We start from the raw sequence: 27,391 nt of genomic DNA, 5'->3' as shown, positions 1-27,391 counted from the left end.
CAATGGTACTTGCTTGCAAGTCTTTCCCCGTTCCCAGATCTCTCTATTGTAATTTCACATGCAGGCACGCAGGCACGCAGGCACGCAGGCACGCACGCAGGCAGGCACGCAGGCACGCACGCAGGCACGCACGTTCTGAATTACTTCAGTAGCGTCTCTGCCTGGAATTTTGACTGCCGGTCTCTGAAATTCTGCCTCTCATTTTGTTTTGGCCTCAGACTCCTAACCGTCACCTCTCTTCTGTGCCTCCTCTGACTATACCCGCTTCTTCTTCGAGACTCCCACTTCTCGCAAATCCCACACCTCTCATTCCAGTGGGTCAATCCTTCACTGATTCCCACCATAGTCGACTTACATTGTTCTTTGAACACAGGCTGCTATAGTTAGGAGTGTGACCTTGGGAATCGGCCTGCTTGGGTTAACATGCCAGCTCTAGCACTGACTCTGTGCCCCAGTCTTCAAGCAACATAACAATAGTAACCTTTTCCAGTGCTGTCATATGGAGTAAATGACCTATGATACACAGTGCATGGTTATGCAGCAGGCCAGAACACAGGCACTCTCACATCATGATAATCACTGGACCAGCATCATAGCGCATCATCTAATCTCCTAGGACCCAACCCTCCTGGACTGAAGCCTTTCTGCTGAGCTTTCTCTGCAAGTCTCAAACTCTGGTGTGATCTGATAATCCATTTCTCTGCTTGTATTCTTTGGTAGCCGCCATTCCATAAAACCAACAAAACCAGGGCTAGAGAGTTGGCTCAGTGGTTAAGAGCACTTGTTCCTGCAAAGGGTTCAGGTTTGATTCCTAGTAATCACATGGAGGCTCACTGTCTTCTCAGGCACCAGACACACACATGTGGTACAGACATATATGCAGGGAAAATACTCATACACACAAATAAAATATCTAACAAAATAAACAACAAAAGAACACACCAACCAATGAAATAGATCACTACTTCTCCATGAGAGTTGAGAGCAATAAACAGACAATGCAGGGCCATGGTGGTTTGAATATGCTTGGTCTAGGGAGTGGCACTAATAGGCCTCGTTGGAGGAAGTGTGTCACTGTTGGGGGCCGGCTTTGAGACCCCCCTCTTAGCTGCCTGGAAGTGAGTTTTCCCCTGATTACCCCAGGAACAAAATCTAGAACTCTCAGCTCCCCCTGCACCAGGCCTGCCTGGACACTGCCATGCTCCCGCCTTGATGATAATGGACTGAACCTGTGAGCCTTTAAGCCAGCCCCAAATAAATGTTGCCCTTTATAAGAGTTGCCTTGGTCATGATATTTCCTCACAGAAATGGAAACCCTAGCTGAGACGACAATGACTTTAACAATCATTGACCCACTGGTCATTTCTTGGTCCTTCTCTATATCCAGGTACCCTCCTCATTTCTCCCATCCTGGGCTAATCCTAACACTTCTCCACATATTTCTCCCATATTGTAATAGCCACATAATCCGCAAGACCCCCCTCTTCCAGCCACTCTTTCTCTACTCGGACTGGTTGTGAGCTCCTCCAGGACATACATTGGCCTTTCTTATTTCCCCTTCCACTGATCTGAACACAGCAGCACCTAGCTCAGTAATTGGGCTCAGTGGTTTTCGTCTGGATGAAGACATATATAGGCTGATATTTCCCCTCTCACGTGAGCAGTGGACCTGGCACCACTTATCTAAAATAGAACTCCTACTGTTGTCTCCAGATGACCCTCTTCTTGTAAGATCCAACAAATTCTCAATCAGGATGCTGTACATCTGCCAGACCCTGCCATCTTTAAGCCCCTCCTCAAATCACAGACTCCACCCCTGCTCTTACTCCTTCCCTAAGTGTTCCAGCAGCCATCCACACTGCATAGCATATTCCCCTGGGTCAGCCTCTCATGCTCACTGCCAGGAAGGCTGTCCTTCCAGGCTCCTGCCTTGCTTATGCCTTCTCCCCACATTAATCTCTGCTTGAATGTCACTTGCTAAGAGACTCTTCCCACGAAACAGCTCACCCTCTGCTAAATCTATGGTTCTCTATTCTGCTTTATTTTCCACAGTCACAACGTCATGCTGATAGCTTTTGAATTTAAATTTCTATTTCTTTTTTAAAGGTTATATGATGATAGAAACGTTTTTCTCTCCTGTCTGTTATTTCACTTAGACTCTGCAAGAGAGTCACAACAGCAGGAATTTGTTGGCATATGATCCCCGTTTCCAAAGCTATAGCTCTACTGATTGGTCAAAGGTCCTGGATATGTAGTGGTTGCTATGTGAGACCAACCAACCTATCAATCAACCTTCCTTCCTTCCTCTCTCCCTCCCTTCTGTCTTTCTTCAGTGGTGCTGGGCATCACATCAAGGGTCACTGTGCATGCCAGGCAAGCTTTGTACCACTAAGCTACCTTCCCAGCTGATGACTTTCTTAAATGGGAACCTGCATCAAATTCTAAACCCTGATAGCTACCGTCTGGGAACATCTCCAAATTCCATTGGACTCCTCTTCTGAGACTTAGACAAGTCCTTAGCCTAAGATCCAAGAATGTTCCTGGAAGGTGGAGTACAAGAGAGAATTAATAATAGAGGTGGGGAGAAAGAAAAAATTCCCTGTGTTCTTCGGCATATGTAGAACTTAGATTTAAGTCCATTTATTGTCTGTCTGTCTGTCTGTCTGTCTGTCTTTCTTTCTTTCCTTCTATCTGTCTATCTATCTATCTATCTATCTATCTATCTGTAACTGTCATCTGTCTGTCTATCTAACTACTATCATCTTTCTGTCCCTCTGTCTGTTTGCCTGTCTACCTATCATCTCTAATGACATGGAAACAGAGGGGTCTCTTTGGGGGAGGAGTAGGATGGGATAACAAGAAATAGAAAGGGTAGTGGGGAGTGATTACAAGCAAAATCTATGTATGAAGATACCATAAGAAACCCATTGTCCTATATGCTAACCAAATTAAAAAAAAAGACCACCATAATAAAGTAGAATTCCTCAGGGTCATTTAGCCAATACCCACACCCACTCCCCTGCCTCTGACACCTAAGGTTTCTCTCAGTATTTTTTATTCACGGGCTCTCCACACACTCATCTTGCTCATTCGTGACATGGGCATCCTCATCTTCCTTGTCCGCATTTAGAGATGATTTTGCTCATCTCTTAGAATCCTCTTGACCCTAGAGAAACAATCCTGGATCCCTCCTTGTCATTTCTCATGAGTGTCAGGTGTAATTCTCTTTAATCTCAAAGACCACGTATTAAACTACTGGGCTTGTATCCATTTCATGAGTTTTCACTGCTCCCTGCCTGACTCTCACATGTTCTATGCAGCAGGAAGTTACACAGGGGCTAAAGAATCTAGTCTCTCTAGTACAAAGCTGCAAAGCCAGAAAGAATAAAGGTGACGTAAAGGTAGATATCACTTGTTAGATTTGTCACATTAATTTTCAGTTGTTCCTGTGTGGACACTTTAATGAATAATACAAACAATTCAAATTGACATCATAAGCATCTTAAACAAAACTTGCTGTGTGTGCATGTCTATAAACATATATATATATATGCATATAGGTATATATACATACCCACACACACATAGCTATGTGTCTTTCTGCCACACTGCTGATATGATTGTCGTATGTAGCCACCTCCTGACTCTATCACTGGCTCAAGGCTCAGATTTTTACCTGCAACATCAAACTCGATTTCCAGTGTGACTTTGCTCGTGATGGAAGAGTCTCGAAGGAGCTGATTGGCTTCCTCAAAGGTGCTGTCTTCTGTTGGGATTCCATTAATGGCCATGACTCTGTCTCCAATCTGCAGCACACCACATCTAGTTCAGAACCACATGTGAGAGGCAGTAATTAGAGGAAACAATCACGGGGTTGAACTCACCACCCTGCCTCATTTACTCTTTGCAGAATAGCATAAGCATTTGATCTTGTTGAGCTGCTGCAATTGGCACACATGTTAGGTCAACTGCAATGCCCTGCACTCTTGAATCCCATAGTTACAATTGTGGGCAAGGGGGTTCTTAAGCATCCCAGAGAATCAATTAATAACTCAAACTATGATAGTATGATAATCTGACCAGAATGAACAGATATTAAGATGAACGTACATTCCTGCAGTGCAGAGACATAACTTCAGTTGAAGTTTAGCCATTTTTTGAATAGATTTGTCTCCTTTATAATTAATATAGCCTCTAGTTTTCCAATGGACAAAATCTGCTAAATAAAATCTCTCGTGCTCATAATTCCTCCGAAACCTGATCAAGAACATAAAATTTTATCTTCAGAATGGAGACTACATTTTGCCTTTCCTACATTGAGCCCTGTTCCATAGTTTATTAGCTATTCACAAAGACCTGGTGTCAGAAATGCAGGGCAGAACGCCTTCTGGGGAACGAGTACCTCACCTCTCTGCTGGGCTGTCAGCTTCAATATAGGAAATCAGAGGTGGGGAGGAGAGAGTCTCTGTGGCAAACACGCTGCCCTGCAGTTGGATTCCAAAGCCAGTGACAGGATCAGCCGTCAGCACAACCTCTGTGGTTTCAGTGTGAACAACCTGTCCAGCCAATCCCACAGTGCTAGAAGCTAAAGACACTAGAGGAACAAACGGGAAGAAAGTGACTGTAGGTTCAAGCAGGTGTCAGCATTTCCAAAGTAGAGTATAAACAGAAGCTCATCGGCAATCGAGGGAGTTTAATGCTGGTCTTACAGCAAAAAAGTTGGGTTCCAGCTGAATGGGGTAAATGCATGCCCCAGTTTGTTGTGCTGGGGTCAGGACCTGGGTAGCCACTCCATGCCCCAACAACCATGAAGAGACTATGGGAAGAGCATAGCCTCAGGGTATGTCACCTAGTCTTCTCCCTCAGGCGGAACTGGGACAGTGCATCTGAGTCTTCTCACTTCAACCATATGTGATTGTGAACAAGGCAACCTTCTGTTTTGAGGAAACAATCCCTGTGATCCCCAGGGATGATGAGGCTACACTGGTCCCCAATCTTTCTCCAGTACTGAGGGGGAATGGTGAGTCATTCAACTTTTACGTAGTCCTCTTATCCCAAAATTTTGTTTCTCTGTTTTGTTCTGGCTTAGCCTCCACTCACCTGTTCCCTCCCATTTAATTACATCTCTGGCAATAGTGGAAGTCTTTAGCCATACATCTCCCTCTCTCTCATTTTCGTCTCCAGCTTTGATCCTGAAAGGACCACTCCATTTCCAGATGCCTTTCTTTGCTCTGCCCACAAGATTTGGCTTCTCGTGATTGAATATGCTGTCTGTCTGCAAGGGTCCTGTGCTTTTGGGTTCCCAAGCCAGGTGAGGAATGGGAGAGCATTTCTCAAACCCTGGACATCTTTCTGAGAGCATGGAAGGAGTGGGGCCTCTCCCCATCAGGTTTGAACCTACTAAACTCCATAGAGACAAAGGTTACATGATGATAAAGCCAGTTAGGCTCCTGTTATCTTGCCAGAGAAGTGGCTTCTCAGAGATCATGTGACTTGTCTGGTAATCTAGCTGCTATGCTTGGAACCCTCTATTCCCGTCCCCCACCACACCCCAGCACATCCTCCTTGTCCTTTTCCCTTCCCTCTCTCCCTGAACAGAGCTATATAATCTCAATAAATGAGTTGTCCTCTGGACTAGCCTCTGGGGTTCATTCATACTTGCTATACTCACTATGGCCATTCACACCACTGGAGACCCTGCTCTCCAGCTCCTTTGTATTCTGAGACTGTTGATAGAGGGCAGGGGACCCATAGTGCTGAAATGTCACTTTGTCCAAAATGGCTCTTTTAGCTTCCTACTTTAATTGAAGGATCTTTCTAACCCTCCTCCAACTGAAACTCATTTTCACTCTCCTGCAGGGGACAAGAGAGAGCTTTTTGATACTCTTCGCCCACTCACAACATGTTCCCTCCTCAAACTATTTTAAATTCCATATTCTGTTCTTTTGCAGCCTAGTCTGTACGTTTACTCCTTAGTTTCTCCTAATTCCCTTGTCTCCTTGTTGACATCACGTCTTTGTCTTCCCAGATCCTAGCTTTAACCCCTAGCTTTCCCTGCCCTTATCATGGTGACAAACTTCTGACATACTGCCTTTGCAGCTCTTCAGCTCTCTCAATGTCCTTTACTAGCAAATCCATTCTTCTTCAGCTCTCTGTCAATGCAGTCTGTGGCCACACCCCACCTTCCTTTAAAAGATTGCCAGGACTTTAATATTTGAATCTTCCTTTTTAATCATATCCTGTATTAGTGACTTTCCCAGCTCCTACAGTCGAAGTGGCATCTCTATTGAGCTTGTGGTACAATTTCCTATTGCTTTGAGGGCCTACAGCTTCTCACACAGTATTATATGCAATAGTCCTCTTTAAACCACAGACCTTTGTATTTTGAATACAAACAAAATGCTGGCTGAAATAAGGATGGGAGACCCTAAAGCTTTCCACAGCCTCAAGGGGAGAGCCTGGGGCTTGTAGTTGTAAGCCATCATCTCCCAGTTGACTTCCATTTCTATTTTTTTCTCTCCACTTTGTACTTGGAAGCCTGGGGACCACTTCAGTGAAGCATCTGTGACCATCAGAGATTGTTAAGCACTGCCTGATCCCCCAGGCTCTACACTTGGTACTCTTTGGTAATGCCCAGTCAACTCCCTTTCTGTTACTGAATTGTTAAAACCTACCAGAAAGAGAGCCAGCTCTAAATTCTGATTATATTCCACTGGGCCCTTCCAATTTAATTCCTTGAGGATCTATTTCAAATACCTCCAGCCTCTTAAGGGTCAAATGTCATTGCCTATGAGAATGAAAAGATTCAACCATTTAATGAGTGTTTCATAGATAAAATCCCTCCCAACCTCTTGATCTCTGTTCCATCAACTGCTCTCTCTCTTTCTGTTCCTTTCTCCTTCGTTTCCCATTTCAAGCATAAATCTTCCTTATGGTGCTTATTTTGAATCTTTAGTCTCATGTAGTCAGACTAGCTATCAACCCTGCTGAAGATAACGTTGAACTCCTGACTTTCCTAGGACTCCCACCACCCAAGCATTAGGATGACAGGCATGTGCTATCACAACCCTTTTTGATTTTCTCCACTTTCTAGCCTTTCTGGGATTATACACCATTGAGGACATCCCCCTTTTCTAAACTTTCCCACCCATTCTCCTAGCTTTTCTGACTTTGCTCTGAAGAATTGATCGCTGATTCTGACTCTGCTTCAAATTTGTCTTCTTTTATTCTTTGCTAAAACTACTCTCACTGATGCCTTTCTGATTGAAGAAAAATCAATGGCCTCATTCATTCCAACTCTATGCAGAGACCAGCTTTGGGAACATTGTAAATTGTTCCTTAGGTGTTGATGAAGATTTGATATTAATTTCTTACTGTAGCAGCCCCTGGCTGTACCTTCTCCACCTTCTGGTACATGAGGCTGGTCTTCAACCTCAGTTCTGTGCTCAGGTCTCTGAATCATGCCCTCACTGCCCCATATAACTTCTGTAGCATCCTCTCTCTCTGTCTTTGTATCTCTGTCCCTGTCTCTCTATCTGTCTCTTTCTGTCTATCTCTCCCTCTCATTTCAGTGATGAATTTTCTCACCAATGAGAATTTCTTCATCTACAGTCACATCTCGAAAGACTTCAAATTATTTTCCAAATTAGGGAAGTAATCTTGACTTTCTTATGTTGAAGAAAACACAATTCTGTTTCTCGTCTTTTGGTCTTGAAATATCAACGTGGCCTTTGACTCACTTCCCATTGTCTCAAATTGGTCAACTGACCAGTAACATTTGCTACTTTTACTTTCAACCTAATTTGGGATTTTATCTCAGTCATTCTAATACACACATATCTGGGTTCTTTCATGCTCAGAAACATGATTCCTTCTTTAATGAATTTTGTTCCAATATCACTTGTTTTCCTTTTGGAAGTCATAGTTCATTTCAGTGTACCACAGAGATAATCAGCAGTCATTCTTCACCCAAACTTTTCTGTCGTGGAGATCACTGGAACTGATAGCACATGGGAGGACAAGGTGGACCATTTGATTAAGAGAGGTAATAAAACATCGAAGAAACAAAACCCTTTTCCTTAGCAGGCCAGCATCATTCTTTACCAGCTGAGTTACCAGGTAACAAAACCTTCACTGTATATGGAAATGGAGTAGCCCTCAAGTCTACTCTGTGTAGATGGTAGATGGCTTAAAATTTACAACATGTGACTTGGGGCTAACACCTTAATTCTACACCATACTCTGCTGTTGATGACACAAAACCACTAGAAGATACAATTTTCTATCAGCGAAAGGTCTCTGAAACTGACTTCCAGGGGACCCAGAGATTATTGGGGGCAAGAAGTTTATATGGAGAATTACTTTATTGACACATGGACAAACAGACAACACCATGACAAGGGCTCTGAGCAGAGTTCAGATGCCAGCATCACAGGCAGACAGCCTGGCCTGGGATCTGAGGACTAGGTTCCCTTTTACAGCCCTCCTGAGAAAGAGGGAAGACTTCGATGTGGGACCCTGCAACTAGGTTCTCCTATTTCCCAGCAGGAGGCAGGGAAGAGGGTAGGGAATCAAGATGTGCAGTCATCTGTACCCACTTGACATAAATTCACCTCCCCAGGGTAGAAATCCACTTGAAAATCTGCTGGCTAGAGATTTGAGGGCTGTGCCCTGACCAATGCCTGTAGAAGGGTCAGGGTTGTAGCAGGTGCTGTGGTCTGAGCAGCATGCTGGTCTGGATGCTGAAGTTTACATTCAAGATCTAGAGAGCAGCTTTCCTTCCAGTAATCACCCAGAGGAGGACAGTGCTGGGTATCACCTCTGTGGAAGGTTATTCATGCTCACCTTTACGGATTTCAACAGCAGTGTTCTGTTTGAACCTTTCTATGGGTTCACAAAAGTACTTTCCTTCGTTTGAGATTTCAGCTTGATGCAGATATCTGGGACTACTTAACTAGAGCTAAAAAGTATGATTGGAGGCTAGAGAGATGGCTGAAGGACCTATGCTCACATCTAAGGCCCCCCCCCCATAGGATAGTTCATGACTACCTTTAAGTCAGTTCTAGGGGACCTGACAACCTCTTCTGGCCTCTGTAGGTACCTGCATGTTTATTCACTCAGTCACACACACATATACATAAAATAATAAACAATCACATCTTAAAAGACCCCTGTGTTTAGTTAGCAGCTTTTCATCACCATTAAGAAAGAACAAGGAGACCCTGGCTGTGGTGGTTTGAACATGCTTGGCCAAAGAATGGCACTGTTAGGAGGTGTGGCCTTGTTGGAAGAAGTGTGTCACTGTGGGGGTGAGATTTAAGATCCTCCTCTTATTCCTGGAAGACAGTCTTCTCCTAATGGCCTTCAGATGAAGATGTAGAACTCTCAGCTCCTCCTGCACCATGCCTGCCTGGATGCTGCCATGCTCTTGCCTTGATGATAATGAGCTGAACCTCTGAACCTGTAAGCCAGCCTCAATTAAATGATGCTCTTATTAACAGTTGCTTTGGTCATAGCGTCTGTTCACAGCAGTAAAACCCTAAGACACTGGCAGTAGTGGCACAAGCCTTTAATCCCAACACTAGGGAGGCAAGGGCAGGCAGATCTCTATGAGTTCAAGGCCAGCCTGGTCTGCAGAAGGAGTTCCAGGGCAGCCAGGGCTATACAGAGAAACTCTCTAGAACAACCAAAGAGGGAGGAGGAGGAAGAAGAGGAAGAGGAGGAGGAGGAGTGGCAGCTAAGACAAGTTGCACATTATTAGTAGCAGTTGGGTTACCTTAGACTAAATGATTAATTCCTCAAAGGAAGGATCTATTGTATCTGTTTTCACTCAGAGAAGATGGTTGGACAAATTTTTATTTGATGTTTGGTAATACATCCAATGAATGATTACAGAAAAAACTGATCTGTAACCCCTATCTGGAGACACATTGAGGTGCTCTAAGCTAACTAGGCTATTTAACTTAGCTTTGAAAATAATTTATGCATTATAGATTGATTTTTTAACTATAGGAGGTTATAGTGTATAGCTCAAATACATGATTAAATAAACAACTTGTAATTTTTCAATTAATTATGAAAGTCCTTTGACACACTGAGATCTATCCTTTCAAAAGAAAACTTTCATAGGCAGTTAGGTTACTCACATATGCTAAAGTATTAGAACAAATCACATTTGGAAAAAATAAATTATATAAACTTAAGGATCAAAAGCCAAAAGAACACAAAAAGTAACTAGTATAATGGCACAGAATAGCCTGCTTCATCAGTCAGTGTGCTAGCAGGAGAAAGAAAGGAGCCTTCTGTAGTTGGAGACCCCTGCATGCATTCTCTAGAAAGCATTCCAAATTCCCCCCACTCCTCTGAGTTTCCATTCACAAGGCTAGATCTGGTCACAGCTCTTTAAGTTTACAGCAGGCTTTAGCTATTTCAGTCTTTCCAAACATTAGGGAGGGTTGGAGAAGCCAAAGGTAGTCAATGACTCTTAAACTTTTTGCTTTTGAACATTTATTTTTAATGTGTTAATTATAGTGGCTGCGAACTTTATCATCAGATAGGAAAAACATTTAAGAAGTTTAGAGGGGGAAAAAAAGCCCAAGGCATTGTAAGGATAATGTGTTTTTGTTGTTCGAGACTTCTGCCTCACTGAAAAGCTGCAGGGTTGAGGATGGCCTGCTGTGGACCTGACACACTCTGAGTCACATGACCTGGGTTGAAATGGGGTAGGGTGGAGGGTGACCAGCTCCTTCTCCACAGAGAGCTGAGGGGGTGTTGGGCAGCATCTACATTGTCTCCTTTCTGACTCATGCAAGCTTACCATGAGCTGCATTTATCTTCTGTCCTTTTCTTAGGGGTGGGTGAGAAGCATGGTGGAAATTGTGAGGTTTCTTCATCTCCTTTTCAGTTCTTTTTGGTGTCATGTTCTCTAGAGGCAAGGGGTGGTGACTGAAGAAATGAAGGATATTCTGGGAGTGCCTCCTGGCTGCTAACTGCTATAATGTAGGTTGACTGGAACAGGCCGAGGTAGTAAGGGCACAGATAGATGTAGTGTGGAGGCATGCTGGTAGAACAGTAGGTGATGGGGTCTCAAAGAAACCTTAACCTTGGTTGCTGAAGAAGGTCCAGATCTGGTGGTGGGCAGGGCCCAAAAGATTCCAGAAACAGGACTGTGTTTCCTCTATGACATAGGTTGGAACTGTTCCTGGGCTCTGTGACTCCTCTTAAAGCCTAGAGTCACGGAGCTCACCACCCTCCTCACCTGGGAAACGAACACCAGACCTTCTCACAGTGTGTCCATGATGTACTTTTATAGACTCTGTATTTTCCCCTTTGGACAATGAGGGCTTTATGTGAGAGGATTTCTTTCTTTTTCTGGCAAAAATGTCCTTACTTCATCCTGGAAATACCTATAAGAAGTTTTTGTTCTTTTTTGTAAACTCTGGCCTCATCAACAATACAGCAGAGCCTTTTTATTATCTTTGTGGCTTTTGAGGTGACTCACCATCTGTTATTAGCCTTGTTACTATTGAAATGTAACTATTAGAAAGTGGACGGTGAATGATGGCCCAGAACAAAGACATAAATGAAGCAGGGAAAGAAGTCAGGGTGTATAATGAGGGTGGTCATGAAGTTTTATTTTCAGTTACTTGACACCTCTACATCTAAAATGACAGCATCAAGCAACAAAGCTTAATTTTCTTATTTTTTCCCCAAACTGGAATACTATAATTTTCCATGTATTTTAAGTGGGAATAAAAGTTCATACCAACTGGGTTCTACTGATGTGTTAGGATATGGAGCATCTGATTTCCTGAGACGTGTGTATGAACATCCCATTACATACATGTCATCGGAGCCTTAGTGGCTTTCATCTGCAGCAAAATGACCTGGAAACGTCTTACCCCAGGTCTCTGTTCCAGTTGGAAGATTGTGTGCAGATTCAGAAGAGAATGTATGAGTCAGCGAGGGGAAAGGCAGCCTTAGCTTGGTTCTCTCCGCCAAATCCAAGGTGTGCAAACATCAAGGCGACACAGATGTATTGGCCTTCATTCGTATTCACTAACGACCTGAGTACCCCAGCAAGCCTCACCTAACACAAACAAACGGTCAGCCTCCAGAGCAGAAATACAAACAATAATGAGTGGATTGTCATGGCTCCGTCCTGTAGAGGGATGGAACCTATTTGTCACGGATGGGCAGTGCACACGAAGACACCATACAAAATATCTCTATATACACATTCCAACTTTATGCCCTGGAGGCATTGTATGAAAAACTTGAGACTGATATTATAGCACAGTAAAACTGTTAAACCATGGTCCTGCCTCTTTAAGACTGTGGTCATGCTAGGAGGCCAGATCTTCGAGCCTGAATAAATGAGGTCTCCCTGTTGCTCTTTCTCTCCAATTGGTTGTCCAGTGCCAAGTGGGCTATTGCTATAATTATCCCCATGTTTAGCAAGGGTATACTAAGCTTATGATACTTGTTCAGGGTCCTGCAGCTAGAATATAATGCTGGGGTGGCAGACCTCCAGCACGTAGAGTCAGGCTCACAACTAGTTTGCTGCATATCTACAACTGGTCTCTGCCAAGATTAGTTTAGTCTACTCTAGCCTTAGTTAAAAAACAGATGGAAATCTAGATTTTTTAAAAAAATTATTCTAAGTTCATTCTTTCATTGAGATAATTTCAAATCATTGCCAATTTCAATTACTGAAGATGAAAAAAACCTTATGTTTGAGCACATGTTTTATTTTTAGTTGTGTGTGTGTGTGTGTGTGTGTCTGTCTGTCTGTCTGTCTGTCTTTCTGTCTGTCCACCTTTTCTAACAGGTGCCCCCAGATGTCAGAAGATGGCATAAAATTCCCTGGAACTGGAGTTACAGATGGCTTTGGGACACCTCACATGAAGACTTAGAATACAATGTGGACCCTCTTACAAGAGCAGGACACATCTTTAGCTGTTGACCTATATCATCAGCCCTGCTAAGCTTAACATTAAAAGGATGAGCAGGTCAAAAATTATATGTATGCCACTGGGGAATTAAAGATGCTGGCTGTGACTTGCATTGTGGTTTTCTTTGTAATGAGGCTTCATGTTCGACCACTTGAAGAAACTGCTTCCTATGGTGGGTGATCGCTGTTGTGCCCAGTATCGTACTGATGGACAATTAGTACCGAGAGATGTTCTCGGAATAAGAACTCTCTGGCATACAAACCAAAGAGCCGAAAGATCCAACAACCACTCTCTCTCTTCTCCGTATCCGCCTTCGCATTCATGGGTTTGGCATTATTGAAGTAACACACAGATGTTCCTCCACTTAACTCCCATGGTAGACATAGGAATATAGACCCAGCCATCTTTAGTTTCCTTATAGGAATCACAATCCCAGCCAACAAAAATATACAAGGCATGAAATACACTGTAACTACATCTGTCTAGAAATATGGGCATTTTCTCCTTTTATATATGATTAAGACGAAAGATGTCCAGCTTCTTCAACAGAGAAGGAAAAAAATTTAGGGACAACCTGTGTTTCTTCCTTATAGAAGTGCCCAGCCATTCTTTCCATATAAACTACACTAATTCAAAACAACGGGCAGCAGCATCTTCCTTGCCTTAATTGGTCTCCATATGCTTGGCTATCTAGCCCAGAAAATACTTTTAAGAATGAGTGTTTGTAGACTCTAAGATGTTTTTGTGAATTTTAGCATCCTTCTAAATTTTAAAATTCTGTAGTTCTTAAATGGACATACTACCAAACTGCCTTCTCACTACATCTCTCTATGCCCATATTCTAGCACAGTTCTCAGCCCATATCAGAGAAGTATCTTTGTGTGATAGATGGCAGCTAGTACAGAAACTCACAACTGCTAAAAGTGCAGAGAGTAAGTTTCTGTACATTTATATCAACCCCCCCACATACTCTACACTATACACACACACACACACACACACACACACACACACACACACACACACACACACACACACACCAAGGCTCAGGGATCATCAGAGAAGAGAATAATATTGACTCTAGGAGCAAGAGGTTGGATCCTTGCAGCGAACCACTTCTTCCCAACATAACAGACAGACCGTTGCACACACAAACTCATAGTAATGATTCTGCACTAGACCCATACAAGATGAGGCTAGTCAGCATTCCATTGAGAATGTGGGAAGAGCACAGGAGCCTCCACTCCTAGCTAAGGAGCCTCCACTCCTAGCTAGGAAGCTATTGGCGTCTTTTAGAGAAGAGACAGTCTTATTTAAGGGTGTAGTCCCTGGAAGGCTAAGCATGTTCCAGGGGATGCTCCAGGCATAGATGTCAGCATCTCATGAAGCTGGGAGAGGAACGTGGGAGAATCTCAAAGTGGTAGGAAGGTAGGTGGGGAGGCTTGAATGACTGAAATATATTGTACACATATATGAGCTTTTAAAAGAATAAATATATAAATATATATTTTAAAAGCAAGAAATACTTGCAACAGAAGGAATCCTCAGTGCGATGGCATAAAGGCAACAGTAAGAAAAAGTCGGGGAATGACAATGTGAAAGGAAAGTTCAAACTTCATTCAAAACAAGGTCAAGAAATAGAATGTGAATTATATGATCATAAACAAATGTACAAGACTCATCCAAAGAGGAGTGGAGCTTGTACAAATTCTCTGCTTTAGAGGGAATAATATATGGAGAACAGATGTTTATGCCCGAAGCTACCCAGAGTAGAAAGGCACCTCAAAAGACTTTAAAAAGAGAAATGTTTTAAAAAGTTGTTACAGTCAAAGATGCAGGCACAAAGTTATAGGAAAAGGTAGTGTGAGCTAAATCCATATGTAAGCATTACCATACAGACGTGGGTTTCACTCATGCTCCTTAGCACAGAGCTACCAGCTACACGGCAACTCTCAAACTACTGTACCTCTTGGGGTACTCTTCTTGTGAATTTTCTAGAGACCCAGTAGACCATCTGGTTAGCATTTCACTTACGTGAGCTTTTGAAGTCCTTCTTTTTCAGTCTCCTCCTCATCATGGTTCCTCGTGGACTAGTAGAGTAGAGGCTTCGAGGTAAAGTCCCCATGTTCAGGGAACTCAGGCTGTACGCACTCATAGAGGTAGGAGAGGACGAGGACACCATAGCCGCTGTAAGAGAGCAAAGACTTGGCACGGAGCGGTCCTAGGTATGGCCTGAGCCTGCCACCCCTTGCCACCCAGCAACAACCCAAAGACACATCACACAGTCACGATTAGTTAGTATCCCACACCCAGACACAGACCAAGCCCAGAGCTTTAGAGTTTTAGAGTCACGAGTTCTGAGGATAAGGATCCTCCACAGCCTATGGCTACACACAGACTATGCGTTTTGCTTCAGGCAAAAAAGAAATAAAGATTAGAACAAATTTCTCCATTAAAAGCTTAAGACATCAGGCACACAATGTCCTTTTTGGAGTATTTTCTGACATGGATGTCATAAGTGATTCACATACACAAAGATCTGAGACCACCATACTCCAAGTTCTGAGTTGTCCCCTGAGCTGCGTGGAAAGGCTTCTGAACTTTGACACGTTTTTCTTCCTTTATAGTTTCTGTGGTGCTGGGGATTGGACTCGGGGCCTCACACACGCAAGGCAAGCCATCTGTCATTAAGCAATATCCCCATGCCTTCCGTCCGTCCGTCTGTTTACAGGGACGAATGCTTCCCAACAGAAAAAGACAGATACCAGAAACAATGGGGTGTTAGTACAAAGAGAGCCACAGTGACAACAGACAGCAGCCAACACCCGTGGAGCCGAAGATGCAGTGAATTAGGGGGAGAAGGCATGAGAAGGACAGAATCAAATGGAGGAGAAAGCGTGGAACATTACGAGGGCTGTTTGGAGTAAGCGCTTTCGGAAAAGCCAGGGCTGGTACTCGGCAATGGTCTGGGTGGTGCGGGTTATGGTGATGGTTGGTATGAACGCTGCACTGGCTGCTGGCCCAGGGATCCCAGGGAAGCTGTCTGTCGCTCCTCTGAATTTTCACTGCCCATGTGGCGTGATGATGAGAGATAAGGAAGACAAGGAGCAAAAACAAAACAGAAGAAAAAAAAGAAGGAAAAAAAAAGAAGAAAAAGTAACTGAATTGCACAAATTAAGAAAAAGAAAAAAAAATCGTTAACAAAAATGAAAGCTGCTACCAAGGAGGTGGGGGCGGGGGTGGGGGCGGGGGTGGGGGCGGGGGTGGGGGCGGGGGTGGGGGCGGGGGTGGGGGCGGGGGTGGGGGAATCTTCTTGACGTCGCTCTCTTCTTAGCGGTCAGCAAGAGATGATTCACAGTAGCCTTGGAGACTTTCATCTCCCCGGGGATACCTCGTGTTTTTCCCAGTCCATCTTTCCTCTGTTTAAGATGACTATTGAATCAATTTCTAATCTCCCCCTGCGCTTCACTGCAAACATTAAAAAACATTTTTTTTTTTTTTTTGGAAACTTAAAAGTCATCCTCATAAAGATCTATGGCACACGATTAGTAATTAAAGCTTTGCAAATCTTGGTCAGTTAGGAACCCTTCGTCAGAGATAAAGAGGAGATGGGATAGTAAATCATGCCGGCTTGTGATGCCAGTCCCGCCGCACGATTTATTGCCCTGCTGTTTTAATTACACTGCCATCCATCCATCGTGTGCACTCGGTTTTCCTCAACAATAAACGGTTGCAATCATCTGCCCCTATCAGAACCTTTTCTCTTCCCTGACTAAAAAGGAGAAAAGTCTCAATATATTTTATGATTTTCAAAAAAACGTTTACATGTGAAACATTTAGTTTAAGATATTTATGTTATTATATTTCATTAATGTTGCACAAAATTGTAATGAGTTTAACTTCAAAGTTTTGGTATCTATGTTTATAAAAAAGAAAGTATATCATGTTCCCATTCTAAATTTGCTGTTATTAAGATTTGCCTTTTTGGGGTGAGGATGTAGCGTGATTGGTATAGTGCTCTCGTAGTTTATAGGGACCTTAGGCTTGGTATTCAGTGTGCATAAACCAGGCCCAGCGACACATGCCTATATTCCCAGAACTTAGGAAGTAGAGGCAGAAGAACTAGACGCTTAAAGTTATCACAGACTACCCAACCTGGGCTATTATGAGACCCGATCTTTTTAAATGTTTAATTTTAAACTCTATTATTAAAATGTTGCAAATAAAAATAGCCAGGCCCTGAAATTTAACCAGAACAAAAAGACTTTACCTTCAAAACAAGGAAAAATTAAATTTCTATCAGTTCCGGCATTCTGGAGAATGACTAATATTATATCCTTGTTACCATATCTGATAGGGACGATACTATACCTGATAGGGACCTTGTCACTGAATGATCTCAGAAGCATTGAAAACAGTCATGGCTTTGATTTGCTTTTATGATTCTAGCGTTAAGAATCTGAGTGGCAGTAGTCACTCACACAAAGGCATTGAAAGCTTTGCATGCATGCAAATGAGTGTTCTCTAGGTAAGGGAGGGCACCCCCAGCCCTTCTCATCCTCAAAGACCCTAGCATAGACGGACCTCCTGGTGTGAGGCTGACCTGGGCCTTCCTCACTTGCCTTTGTGTTTCCCCTGCTCTTTGACCTGCCCAGCTATGCAGCCTCTCAGCCTCACTGTCCTCACAGTCAATGGATCACAGAAGCATCTCTCCTGCTGTGGGAGTTGTGCACACACAATGTAGAGCATGGTGCTACTTCACAGAGTACAGGCAGATGAGCCATGAGCTGCAGCATTGACCCTCTCTATTGTTCCATCTGCTTGCCAACAATAAGCATCTTTAGAAGAAATAGGTCTGCTCTTGGTCAACAGATTTCCCTCCCTCGACACTCTGGTTTTAGAAGCCTTATAGAAATTCTATAAAAGCAACCATTTGTACAGCCACTGTAGTCTAGAATAGAATTGGGCCTCTCTTCCTGCAGGAGTAGCTGGTTTGCATTTCCTATGTCTATGGACTGAGTCTCAGCTACCATCGCCTCCTAGATTACTGCACTACAGCCACAATAGCCTTCTGATTCACATCTGGTACATCTGCTTTCCAGTATCCATAACACGTCTAGGGGAAGCTTTTATTTAATCATTTATTTTATTTATTTACATTCCAACTATTTCCCCCCTCAGCCCCCCTCTCACAGTTCCTCATCTCATTCCTCCTCCCCCTTACCTCCAAGAGAATGCTTCCTCCCCTGTCTCTCCATCCTCTTTCCCTGGGGCATCAAGTCTTTTGAGGGTTAGGCACATCTTCTCCTGCTCAGGCCAGGCCAGGCAGTCCTCTGCTAAGATGTGCCAGGGTGGGGGTGGGGGTGGGGGGCTTGGATCAGCCCATGTATGCTGCCTGGTTGGTAGCTCTTTCTCTGGTACTTCCTATGAGTCTGGGTTAGTTGGGACTACTGGTCAACCTATGAGATTGCCTTCACCTTCAGATCCTTCAGTCCTTCCCCTAATTCCTCCAAAGGGGTCCCTGACTTTAGTCCAATGGTTGGGTGTGAGTATCTTCATCTGTCTCAGTGAGCCACTGGTAGAGCCTCTCAGAGGACAGCCATGTAGGCTCCCGTATATGTTCATTCGTGGCACCCCTGTGTCCATGGCTTCTGCTGCAAGGAGAATTGGACAGTCTCTTATCTCTACTTTTTGTTTGTTTGTTTGTTTTGTTTTGGATCATTCACTGTGGATCTCTTTCAGCTACACAGGTCTTATGCCTCTTAGAACAAGCCAGCTACCTTTCTACCTTCTGCCATCCAATGGCCACCTCCACTGATTGTATGGCTGGCTCCTTCTCATCATTTATGCCTTGGTTCTGGTGTTATCTCTACCGAAGAACTACCGCTGACTTTACTGGTTGGAGTGGTTGTCAATGTCTTGCTATCTCATTAAACTGTCTGTACCCTGCATATCCCTTGTCATTGTCTAAATCGGCCTTACTATACAATGCACGTTAACTGTCTCTTTATACCAGAATGTATGTTCTCTAATAGAGATTTCTACTTGTCTTGCTTCCTAGAGACTTGAACTTTACCCTGGACATAATGGTTGATGCTTGCATGGCAATACCTTTGTCCTTGAGATAAAGGAGTATTTTAGGCAAGACATTGGTAGTTTTTTTTTTCTTCTTTATTATTCTTGTTTTACTTTGTGACACATAAGAAACCTTGTAGCAAGATGCAGTTAGTGCTGGGTCCAGCTAATCTACAATTATGGCCACTCTATTGTCCTCTTAACAAAGTGTTGTCTGTGTTTCTAACGAAGCCAAAGTTAGAGTGAATGGACTTCAGAATTCCACACCCACCTCAGCTCTTTGCTGAATACTTTGAAAACTGAGCATTTATTAGAACTGTCAAGCCAAATTAATGAAGCCATAAGGAAGATATTGCTGACTGGCTATTGTGAGCTTATCCCCATGCCTGTTACGAGCAGGTGAATTGGAGGTCATAAACTTCCCCTTGAACTGAAACTATTATCAGGGACTAAGTCTTTAAACACAGAGTGATTATGGGGTAAGATGATACAGATGATGCTGACAGCTGGATTCATGATTGATGAAGGCCTTTTGCGAAGGGCCCTTTAAAACTGACATAGGCGGTCGGAGAGCACAGTGAATGCCCCCTTTGAATGTATACTCCAAATCTCTTATGCTTTAGAGTAGTCTACTTGACAGTTATATATTAAGTATCCCAGGAAATTAATAGTAAGATGTTGCAGTTTGGGCCTGCGGTCTACCCTCACTGTGCTATTCCTGAATCCCAGATGCTACCTGCTTTGAATGTGTCACAGATGCTGCTGCTTAAGGTATTCTGATGAGGTGGGCATTACTGTAACCCACACTTTACAGATAAAGAACTTCGGGTACAGAAAAGTCGGGAAGCTTTCTTTTTTTTTTTTTTTTTTTTTGGTTCTTTTTTTCGGAGCTGGGGACCGAACCCAGGGCCTTGCGCTTCCTAGGCAAGCGCTCTACCACTGAGCTAAATCCCCAGCCATCGGGAAGCTTTCTTAAGGTTCTAAGGTACCAGAAGAACTCTTTGGATACCCAGCCCACTGCCGCCATGTGTCACTGCCTCTTCAGATAGAAGCTCCAGAAGCCCTTGCTCCAGATGGGAAAACAAGCAGAAGCTACAGTGTTTCCCACACCGTGACTGAGCCGTGGCACCACCGAGCTGTGGCACCACCGAGCTGTGGCACCACCGAGCTGTGGCACTCCTGCTACAGTCTCAGACACTTATGCCATCTAAGGCACTGCTTCTGTTTTCCTAATTGTGTTCTCTTGCCTTGCCAGGATGTCTGAGAGAATGGCTGGTCTGGTGGTTGTCCCTGGAGATCACAGAATGGAATAGTCTCCTGCTTTGAACACATTACGGCTAGTGACCCTGGCCTCAGGGACTTTCCTGGAGCCCCGTTTCCTTCCTCTGAGTTTATGTCCCCTAAAGACCTGCAGTAGGACAGTTTCCAACCTCAATAAAAAACAATATTCTTTATATTGTGGTGCTGGGGATGTGACGTAAGCCTTGGGCATGCTTCCTTTGGTAAGCATGCTCCCTCCGAGCTACTCAGCTATCCCTGAAAAGGCCGCCGGGACCAGTGTGGTGAACACTATAGTTTATAGGGAAAGGCATAGTGGATCTCGGGTGTTGACTTGGCTCATCCTTTCCACACTGGTCTGGAATCACAGTGGTGAGTGCTTTGTTGTCAGCCACTCTGGAAAACTTTGAATCTTCATATTTCCACGAGACGAGAGACACAGTGCCCAGGCACTGCTGACCGGAAAAAGCCATCAGAACTTACAGTGTGAAACAGTGGTAAAAATACGAGAGACTTCAGTAATACAAAAATAGAAGTGTGAGAATTGCCAAGCAGTCCCACTTTCTCTCTTAATCATGTTCCCTCAGGACTAAGATATAATTATGTTTAAGTGCCACTATTTATTTCTTTTAGAGAGCCTGCTTTTAATGTAAAAATAAGGGAGACGCTAATGTGCTAAATAAGGAAGACAGCCAGCCCTAGACTGTCAGCCTCCTACCTTACAAATATAAATGACGTCAGGGGTTCCAGGAAAAGAAAAATAATGCGTTGTTGCTCCATCCAGCTCAGCATATAAATTCTTCAACTTTTTAAATTATCTTGGCAGGTAAAAATATTTAATATTTCATAAGCTAGGAACTATTTGAACTATTTAGGATCTGCATGCAGGGAAAATAGAGTAAAATAATAAGGTTGTTAAAGGAAAAAAATGGTAGTGTTTTGAAAGGGTATGCTCACACATTTCTGATTTCCTGACACCAGACGTGAGCCACGTCTTCTCCAAAGAGCGCAGTGCACAGTCTTAAAGCTTCTTTGCCTCGTGTCTTCCTATACACTGAGAAGATGCACACACGGTTTTAGACATCTCCCGGCTCAGCTGGCGCAGGAAGGACCTGGGGGCTTTGGTTGAGGCCTGTGTGCATCCCCACTGGCTTCAGCATCCTACAGCTCCTTGGTACCCCAATTCTACTGTGCTGATTTCCAATCCTAAGCTGGTATGCGGCATCATTTCCTCACGCCCGAGTGTCAAATTAAAATCTGATAAGGGCAACTTGGTACTGGAGATTACCATTAGCTCCAGGGCTGTCTGAGCTCCATTTAATTAAAAAGGTTGCATCCAGCTGACTCATTCAGTATGAAAATTATTTCATCCCTCTTTCTGTCCCCCCCCCCCTGTAGAGGAGTGCAGTGCTTTTCAGAAGGTGAGAAGCACAATGTAAATGACCTTCCCACAAGCAAAATTCCACCGCTAGAAAACCTGGGGCTGTTGCTAATTGTAGAAAAGCACTGTTCCTCTGTCAGTCTAGCCAACACTAGGGAGCTGCCTGCTTCCTAGGCTGGAAAGCTTGCAGGGGCATGCGGTTTAAGAAATAGGTGGGGAATGGAATTGGAACAGATTCCACCAGCTGCTTGGACTTCATGGTTCAAAGTCTTGTGTTTGTGCCAGCCAGGTTTGGTTTAAGATGCCCAAGTGGGTGGTTCTATACACTGGGAAAAGTTTATCTGCACACTGAAAGGCAGCGAGAGTGCAGATGTCCTCAGTCAACTCTCTTTACTGCAATGAGTCTACTGCCTCATTCTCCCTGGCCCAGAGAGTGCGCTCATTGTCTTGGGGGAGGGGAGGTAGATATTCTGGCAAATAGACAAAAACAGTGAAATCAACTTTTCCTATAATAGTCTCTCCCTGATGAATATTTAATGGATCTGTTGTTAATATGAATTTGCCTTATTTTATTTTAGGATAGTAAAAACCAATTCATTCAGAGATGGTGGGAGAGGCTTACAAAGGTTAATGCTATCTGGGTCCTTGGCAAGGCACATCTCTCTGGCCTCCTCACTACACCGGGTGTTTTTAGTTTTATGGTGTGTGTGTGTGTGTGTGTGTGTGTGTGTGTGTGTGTGTGTGTGTGTGTGTGTGTTTTAATGCTTGCTTTCATGGTTCTTTATAGTGACTCAAAATTCAGTATGACCGTCACGACGTCAACTCATTTTCCTTCTCACAATACTCAATTTACAGCAAAGTTTAAACAAACAAATCAAAACCTTCTAGCCTAAACTTTCAATTTCAGGATTTCTTTCTTGTGTTCTGGAGTTTCCAGTTATGATCCATGCTTGCGACAAGGTACTCTGAAGATGGCAGGGTAAAGAGGCCTAGGCTAGCGATATGGTACAGGATCTTGTCTTCCTAACTCTCTGGAGGAAGAAGACTGCAAGAGCAAGAGAAACAGAAAGATCTATAAGGCACCGCTCACCATGGTCAGGTCCCTTCAGGGCCAGGCGGGTCTGATGGTGTGGGAGAATCTCCAGCTTGACCTGGTCAGTGGTGTTGGCCAGGAACTGGGTTGCTTCTGCGAGGGTACAGTACTCCATGCTCGTGCCGTCGATGGAGAGGATGTGGTCTCCCACATGTAGCGCCCCGCACCTATGGAAAGGAGAAACCACATCATCAAAAATCTCTCTTCCAGAACGAGACTTTCATGTTCTCTTTAGAGTCTTATGCAATTATCACCAACTTAAAAAATTTAATGGTAATGGGAAATATAACCTGTTATATTTTAGGCATGTTGGGTCTGAATTGAAATATAAAATCTTGTGGAAAATGCTGAAAAAAATGTGGACAAACGATTTTCTTATTCTCTCCTCCTTAGAGATATTTTGTCCTTAATCATTTTGGGGTGGGGATGTTAAATATTAAGGGAGACAGGCAAGATGGGCTTGAAGAAGAGAACTGTTTTCCATGATTCTGTTCTCTCACTTTTTTTTCTCCTAGGCTCTTAAGTCACAATTATGAGCTGTGAGTCACTCAGAGCCTTGAGATGTGACTTGCTGAACTGGCCTAAGGTCCTGTGTATGAAGACGATGGAGAGGTTCAGTTCCTACTGTCTTGGAATCTTTTAATAGAGGATTCCAGTTTACCAACTCTTTATTATTGGGCTCAGTTTTGTTAGTCTGGAGTCAAATATTCATTAACACAAAATATGAATTATGCAGGAGTCAAGAGTATTCAGACATGGGGAGTAGGGGAAGAGTTAGGGACAGGGGTCTGGCTGCTACACCTTGCTTAACTCAAGCCATCTGCTGGCTATTGGGTGAATTGAGGAAAGCAGTCAGTAGATGGGCAGCTCCTTAAACTGGTTGCCCACTGCAGAATGGAAAACAAAACAAAACAAAACAAAACAAAACAAAACAGAAGCAGACAGCTAAAGCACCCTATACCACTGAGCTGGAGAATGCCTCTGCATCAGTGGCCACCATTGTGAATAACCACAGGGAGGGAGGCAAACTACTGAACTGTAGACATCCAGTGTTTAGGTTGCTGTGGGTCACTGGGCCACAGGAGAGAGGCAGTCAGGGCAGAGGGAGGAGGAGGGGGGAAGGAAGGGAAGGATGAGAGGGGAAGGAGGAGACTGGAAACATATGGAGTGGAACAGGAGGTCTGTATGAGAACTCTCATGGTGAGAATCTACTTATCAAGGCAAAAACATTTCAAAATGCCCCTTCTGTCTGGAAAGAGTATTCCATGCTGGTTTATACAGGACACTTTGGGAATGGGAAGTAGAGGTTTCCTTACTGGGAACTGTAAACCATTCTGTGGAAAAGCAGTCTTTTGCCTCACTCACATTTACCTTAACAATGTAAAATATGAATCAGGGAAATAAATTCCATTTTTATTGTGACACCGTAACAATGTTTAAGAGACTCCTGGCAGAAGGTTGTATAAAACCATTAAGATTAACAAACTATGATAATATCAGGCTTGTCTTTAAAAATCACATTATTTTAAGGATATTGTATTATCCCCTTTTCCAAAAAAGGAGTAATATTTTCTGATGACAGGATTTAATTGTTAACGATGCAGAAAAAAAAAAAAACATGAGCTCTCTGAATAGAATTTAATAAAGCTCAGTTCATTTGCCCCTAGTCAAGGACAGGAACTTCTTTTTCTGAGGGACACAGTAAGTAAATGCATTTGTTCGTTTTTTTCTACTGGTAATGGCCACACCAAATGTCTGGAGTGACATTTCATCACGGGGTGACTGATCGGGTAGTTACAATCTTAAGTTTCAAACAGTAAATTGTTTTCTTATGTGAAATTCGTAGTAACTGTCAACAAGACTCTCTCTCTCTCTGTCTCTGTCTCTGTCTCTGTCTCTCTCTGTCTCTCTCTGTCTCTCTCTCTCGATCTCTGCGTATGTGTGTAAAAGCAAGTGTACATACTATATAAGTATTCATATTAGATGAAAGTGTGAAAGTGTATGTATGACACTTTTTTAAGCACACACACAGCGCTGATAAGCAGACACTTGCTGTGACACTCACCTGTCCGCAATGCTTGCAGATTTGATTTTGTCTATGACGATGACTTGTTTGTTACAGCACACGGAGGTAGTTAGTGCAACCCCAAGGCTTGCACCGGGAGTTTTGGCAACTTCAACTAGTAGTGGCCCGGATGCTGTTGCTACAGAATCTGTTGAAGGATACATTTCAGAAAAAGGATAAACCACTAAACAAACCAAACGATAAAGACTGTTTACTCTGATGCTAGTTTTCTGTTATATTCCCACTGCCAGAGGGTACCTTCTTCATTCAGCCGCCATAGTATTTGCATTTCTGGAATTAGATTTTAGTCTTCATGCTAATTAAGATAATATCTCACTTTGCTCTCTTCACTGCTTGGAACAATGCCTGGAATATCTTAGATTTTTTTTCTTTAAAATCAATTAATTTAATACATAACCAGAATTTACTATGTATGTATTATAATTATGTGTATTGATTCATGGGGGTAGGGGGCAGATGGATAAATGGAAGATTAAATTGATGGGTGGGGTAGATGGAGAAAGGATGGATGGAAAACAGGAGAGATAGGGATGATAGATGATGATAGATAAATGGTAGATAGGTATGATAGGTAGATAGATGATAGATTATAGAGAGATGATAGATGATATATAGAGGTGATAGATAGATGCTAGCTAAGACAGAGAATAAAGGTAGATGACATCTCTGACTCACCAAATAGTAGGCATACTGGATGTAATATATAAACATGTAAGACCTGAATTAGGGTTGTCTCCCTCTCAGGAGTGACTGACTGTATTTGGTTTATTTGGGGCTTAAAATACTATTTCAACTTCTACTCATCTTTGCAAAAACTGATATAAACATCAAGACCTGATTGTAGGAGCTCTGTCCAATTCCTGGTCTGGTCTGGTCCTTTTCATATGTGCTCCTGCAGCCGTATTATTCCTTTTGCTATAGCACACACCTCCCAGTGCGTGGTGATCACATGTCTTTGCTCATTGCCTGACTGTAAGCCAATTGGGAAGGCAGAAGCTATGTCTTGTCAACCACCATGTTTTCAGGGCCCAGCATAGTGATTAGGACTGGATGTATGTGGTTAGAGGCTGTTAAATTAATAAAAAGTAAAATATCTTCTTTGGCACCATCCTTTAATTCCAGCACTCAGGAGGCAGAGGCAGGTAAATCTCTGAGTTTAAGGACAGCTTGGTCTACAGAGTGAGTTCCAGGTCATCCAGGGATATACAATGAGATTGCCACTGTCCCGCCGTCCCTAAAGTCTTTGACATCCTTTAAAGCATGGAAGAGGCTGATAATAACATTGGAAAGAGCCCCAGGAATAGATTGGAAAATTTAATGATAAGTTTTACAATATTTGGATCATGGTATCTTATACAAGTTACTAAGGCTTCCAATGCCCAACAACTTTCCTATACATTGACACTTTCCTTAAGTGCTCTTATTGTTGATATTTTCTGGCCTCAAGCATTCAGGAGCATCTCATTATATTGGCCAAACTGCATATTGGTGGATGGCTTTGTCGGGCTTGCTGGGGCTCTGTGTTTGACATTTTACTAATCAGTTTGCTACTCTCCGTCACCACACCTTCGTCATCAAGGCATGGCTCAGAGACTGTGAAGTGGAAAATCTGTATTGCTGTGACTGAAGTCCAGGGACTACACACTGACTGGAAAGTTTCTGTGTGGCAGCTGACTTCAGTGTGAGATGAAATAGGTATCTTTTAAATCAGGCGAAGGCCTATGTCAGATCCCAGTCTTGATGCACCTCAGTTTCCTTTCATGTTGATGTGGCAAAACACCCTGACAAAATCAATTTAAGGGATAGAGGGTTTACTTAAGCTCATGGTTTAAAGTCAAAGCACCAGTTTGACTCAGCTTAGTCACATTACATTCACAATCAGCAGAGGAGCATACTGCTACTGTTAAGCTCTCTTTCTCAGTGCACAGTCTAGTATCCCAGCCAGCCGAATGGTGCCACCCAGAGTGGATGGTGGGCAATTTCTTTCTTTAACCATCCGTGTAGCTGCCCAATACATCCATGAACAAAGTGACTTCACTGGTAAAGACTGATGTTACACATAGTCTCAACAGCATGGATTTTCAACCAAGGCTGACCTGCTGTATCTGATGCTGAGTGCCAAATATAGATACTAAGACTGTTGATCTCAGCATCAGAGAGCAACACTGACCTCATGAAATGGCCAGAATGACTAGCCATGTAGTTGGGAGTTTGATTTAACTGGACTACTTTTATCGTGGAAAGGACAATGAGTTGTCCTTCTGGGTTAGAAAATAATTCTGGTTATATATTTATCTTTTTTGAACAAAATGCTTCTGTCAAACTATCATTCATGGACAGTGGTAGTTAGAATAAGAATACCCACTTCCTAAGATAATATATATTTTTTTCAAAGATTTATTATTTAATGTATATGCATACACTGTAGCTATCTTCAGACACACCAGAAGAGGGCATCAGTCCCACTATAGATGGTTGTGAGCCACCATGTGGTTGCTGGGAATTGAACTCAAGTCCTATGGAAG

At 43.2% G+C, this 27,391-nt stretch overlaps 1 protein-coding gene across 19 annotated transcripts in view; it reads right to left on the bottom strand.

The window, feature by feature from the left end:
- Positions 1–27,391, bottom strand: part of Grip1 (glutamate receptor interacting protein 1) — a 657,804-nt gene that overhangs the window by 87,732 nt on the left and 542,681 nt on the right. For 11 of the 19 annotated variants that reach the window (XM_087559245.1, XM_087559246.1, XM_087559244.1 and 8 more), the window contains 6 exons: positions 24,846–24,993; positions 22,778–22,947; positions 15,863–16,018; positions 14,988–15,140; positions 4,408–4,594; positions 3,677–3,822 (listed from right to left, as the gene is read on the bottom strand). In XM_087559245.1, coding sequence (XP_087415371.1) covers positions 3,677–3,822; positions 4,408–4,594; positions 14,988–15,140; positions 15,863–16,018; positions 22,778–22,947; positions 24,846–24,993 — 960 coding nt within the window. Of the gene's footprint in view, positions 1–3,676; positions 3,823–4,407; positions 4,595–10,816; positions 11,341–14,987; positions 15,141–15,862; positions 16,019–22,777; positions 22,948–24,845; positions 24,994–27,391 lie in introns of those variants that run through there. The other 8 variants (XM_087559249.1, XM_087559247.1, XM_087559248.1 and 5 more) reach the window with 4 other exon arrangements.

This window comes from Rattus norvegicus, chromosome 7, assembly GCF_021556685.1.
Source record: "Rattus norvegicus strain SHRSP/BbbUtx chromosome 7, alternate assembly SHRSP_T2T, whole genome shotgun sequence".
Classification (NCBI taxonomy): Eukaryota; Metazoa; Chordata; class Mammalia; order Rodentia; family Muridae; genus Rattus; species Rattus norvegicus.
The sequence above is the reverse complement of the archived record's forward strand: the minus strand, read 5'-3'. Positions and strand labels throughout refer to the sequence as shown.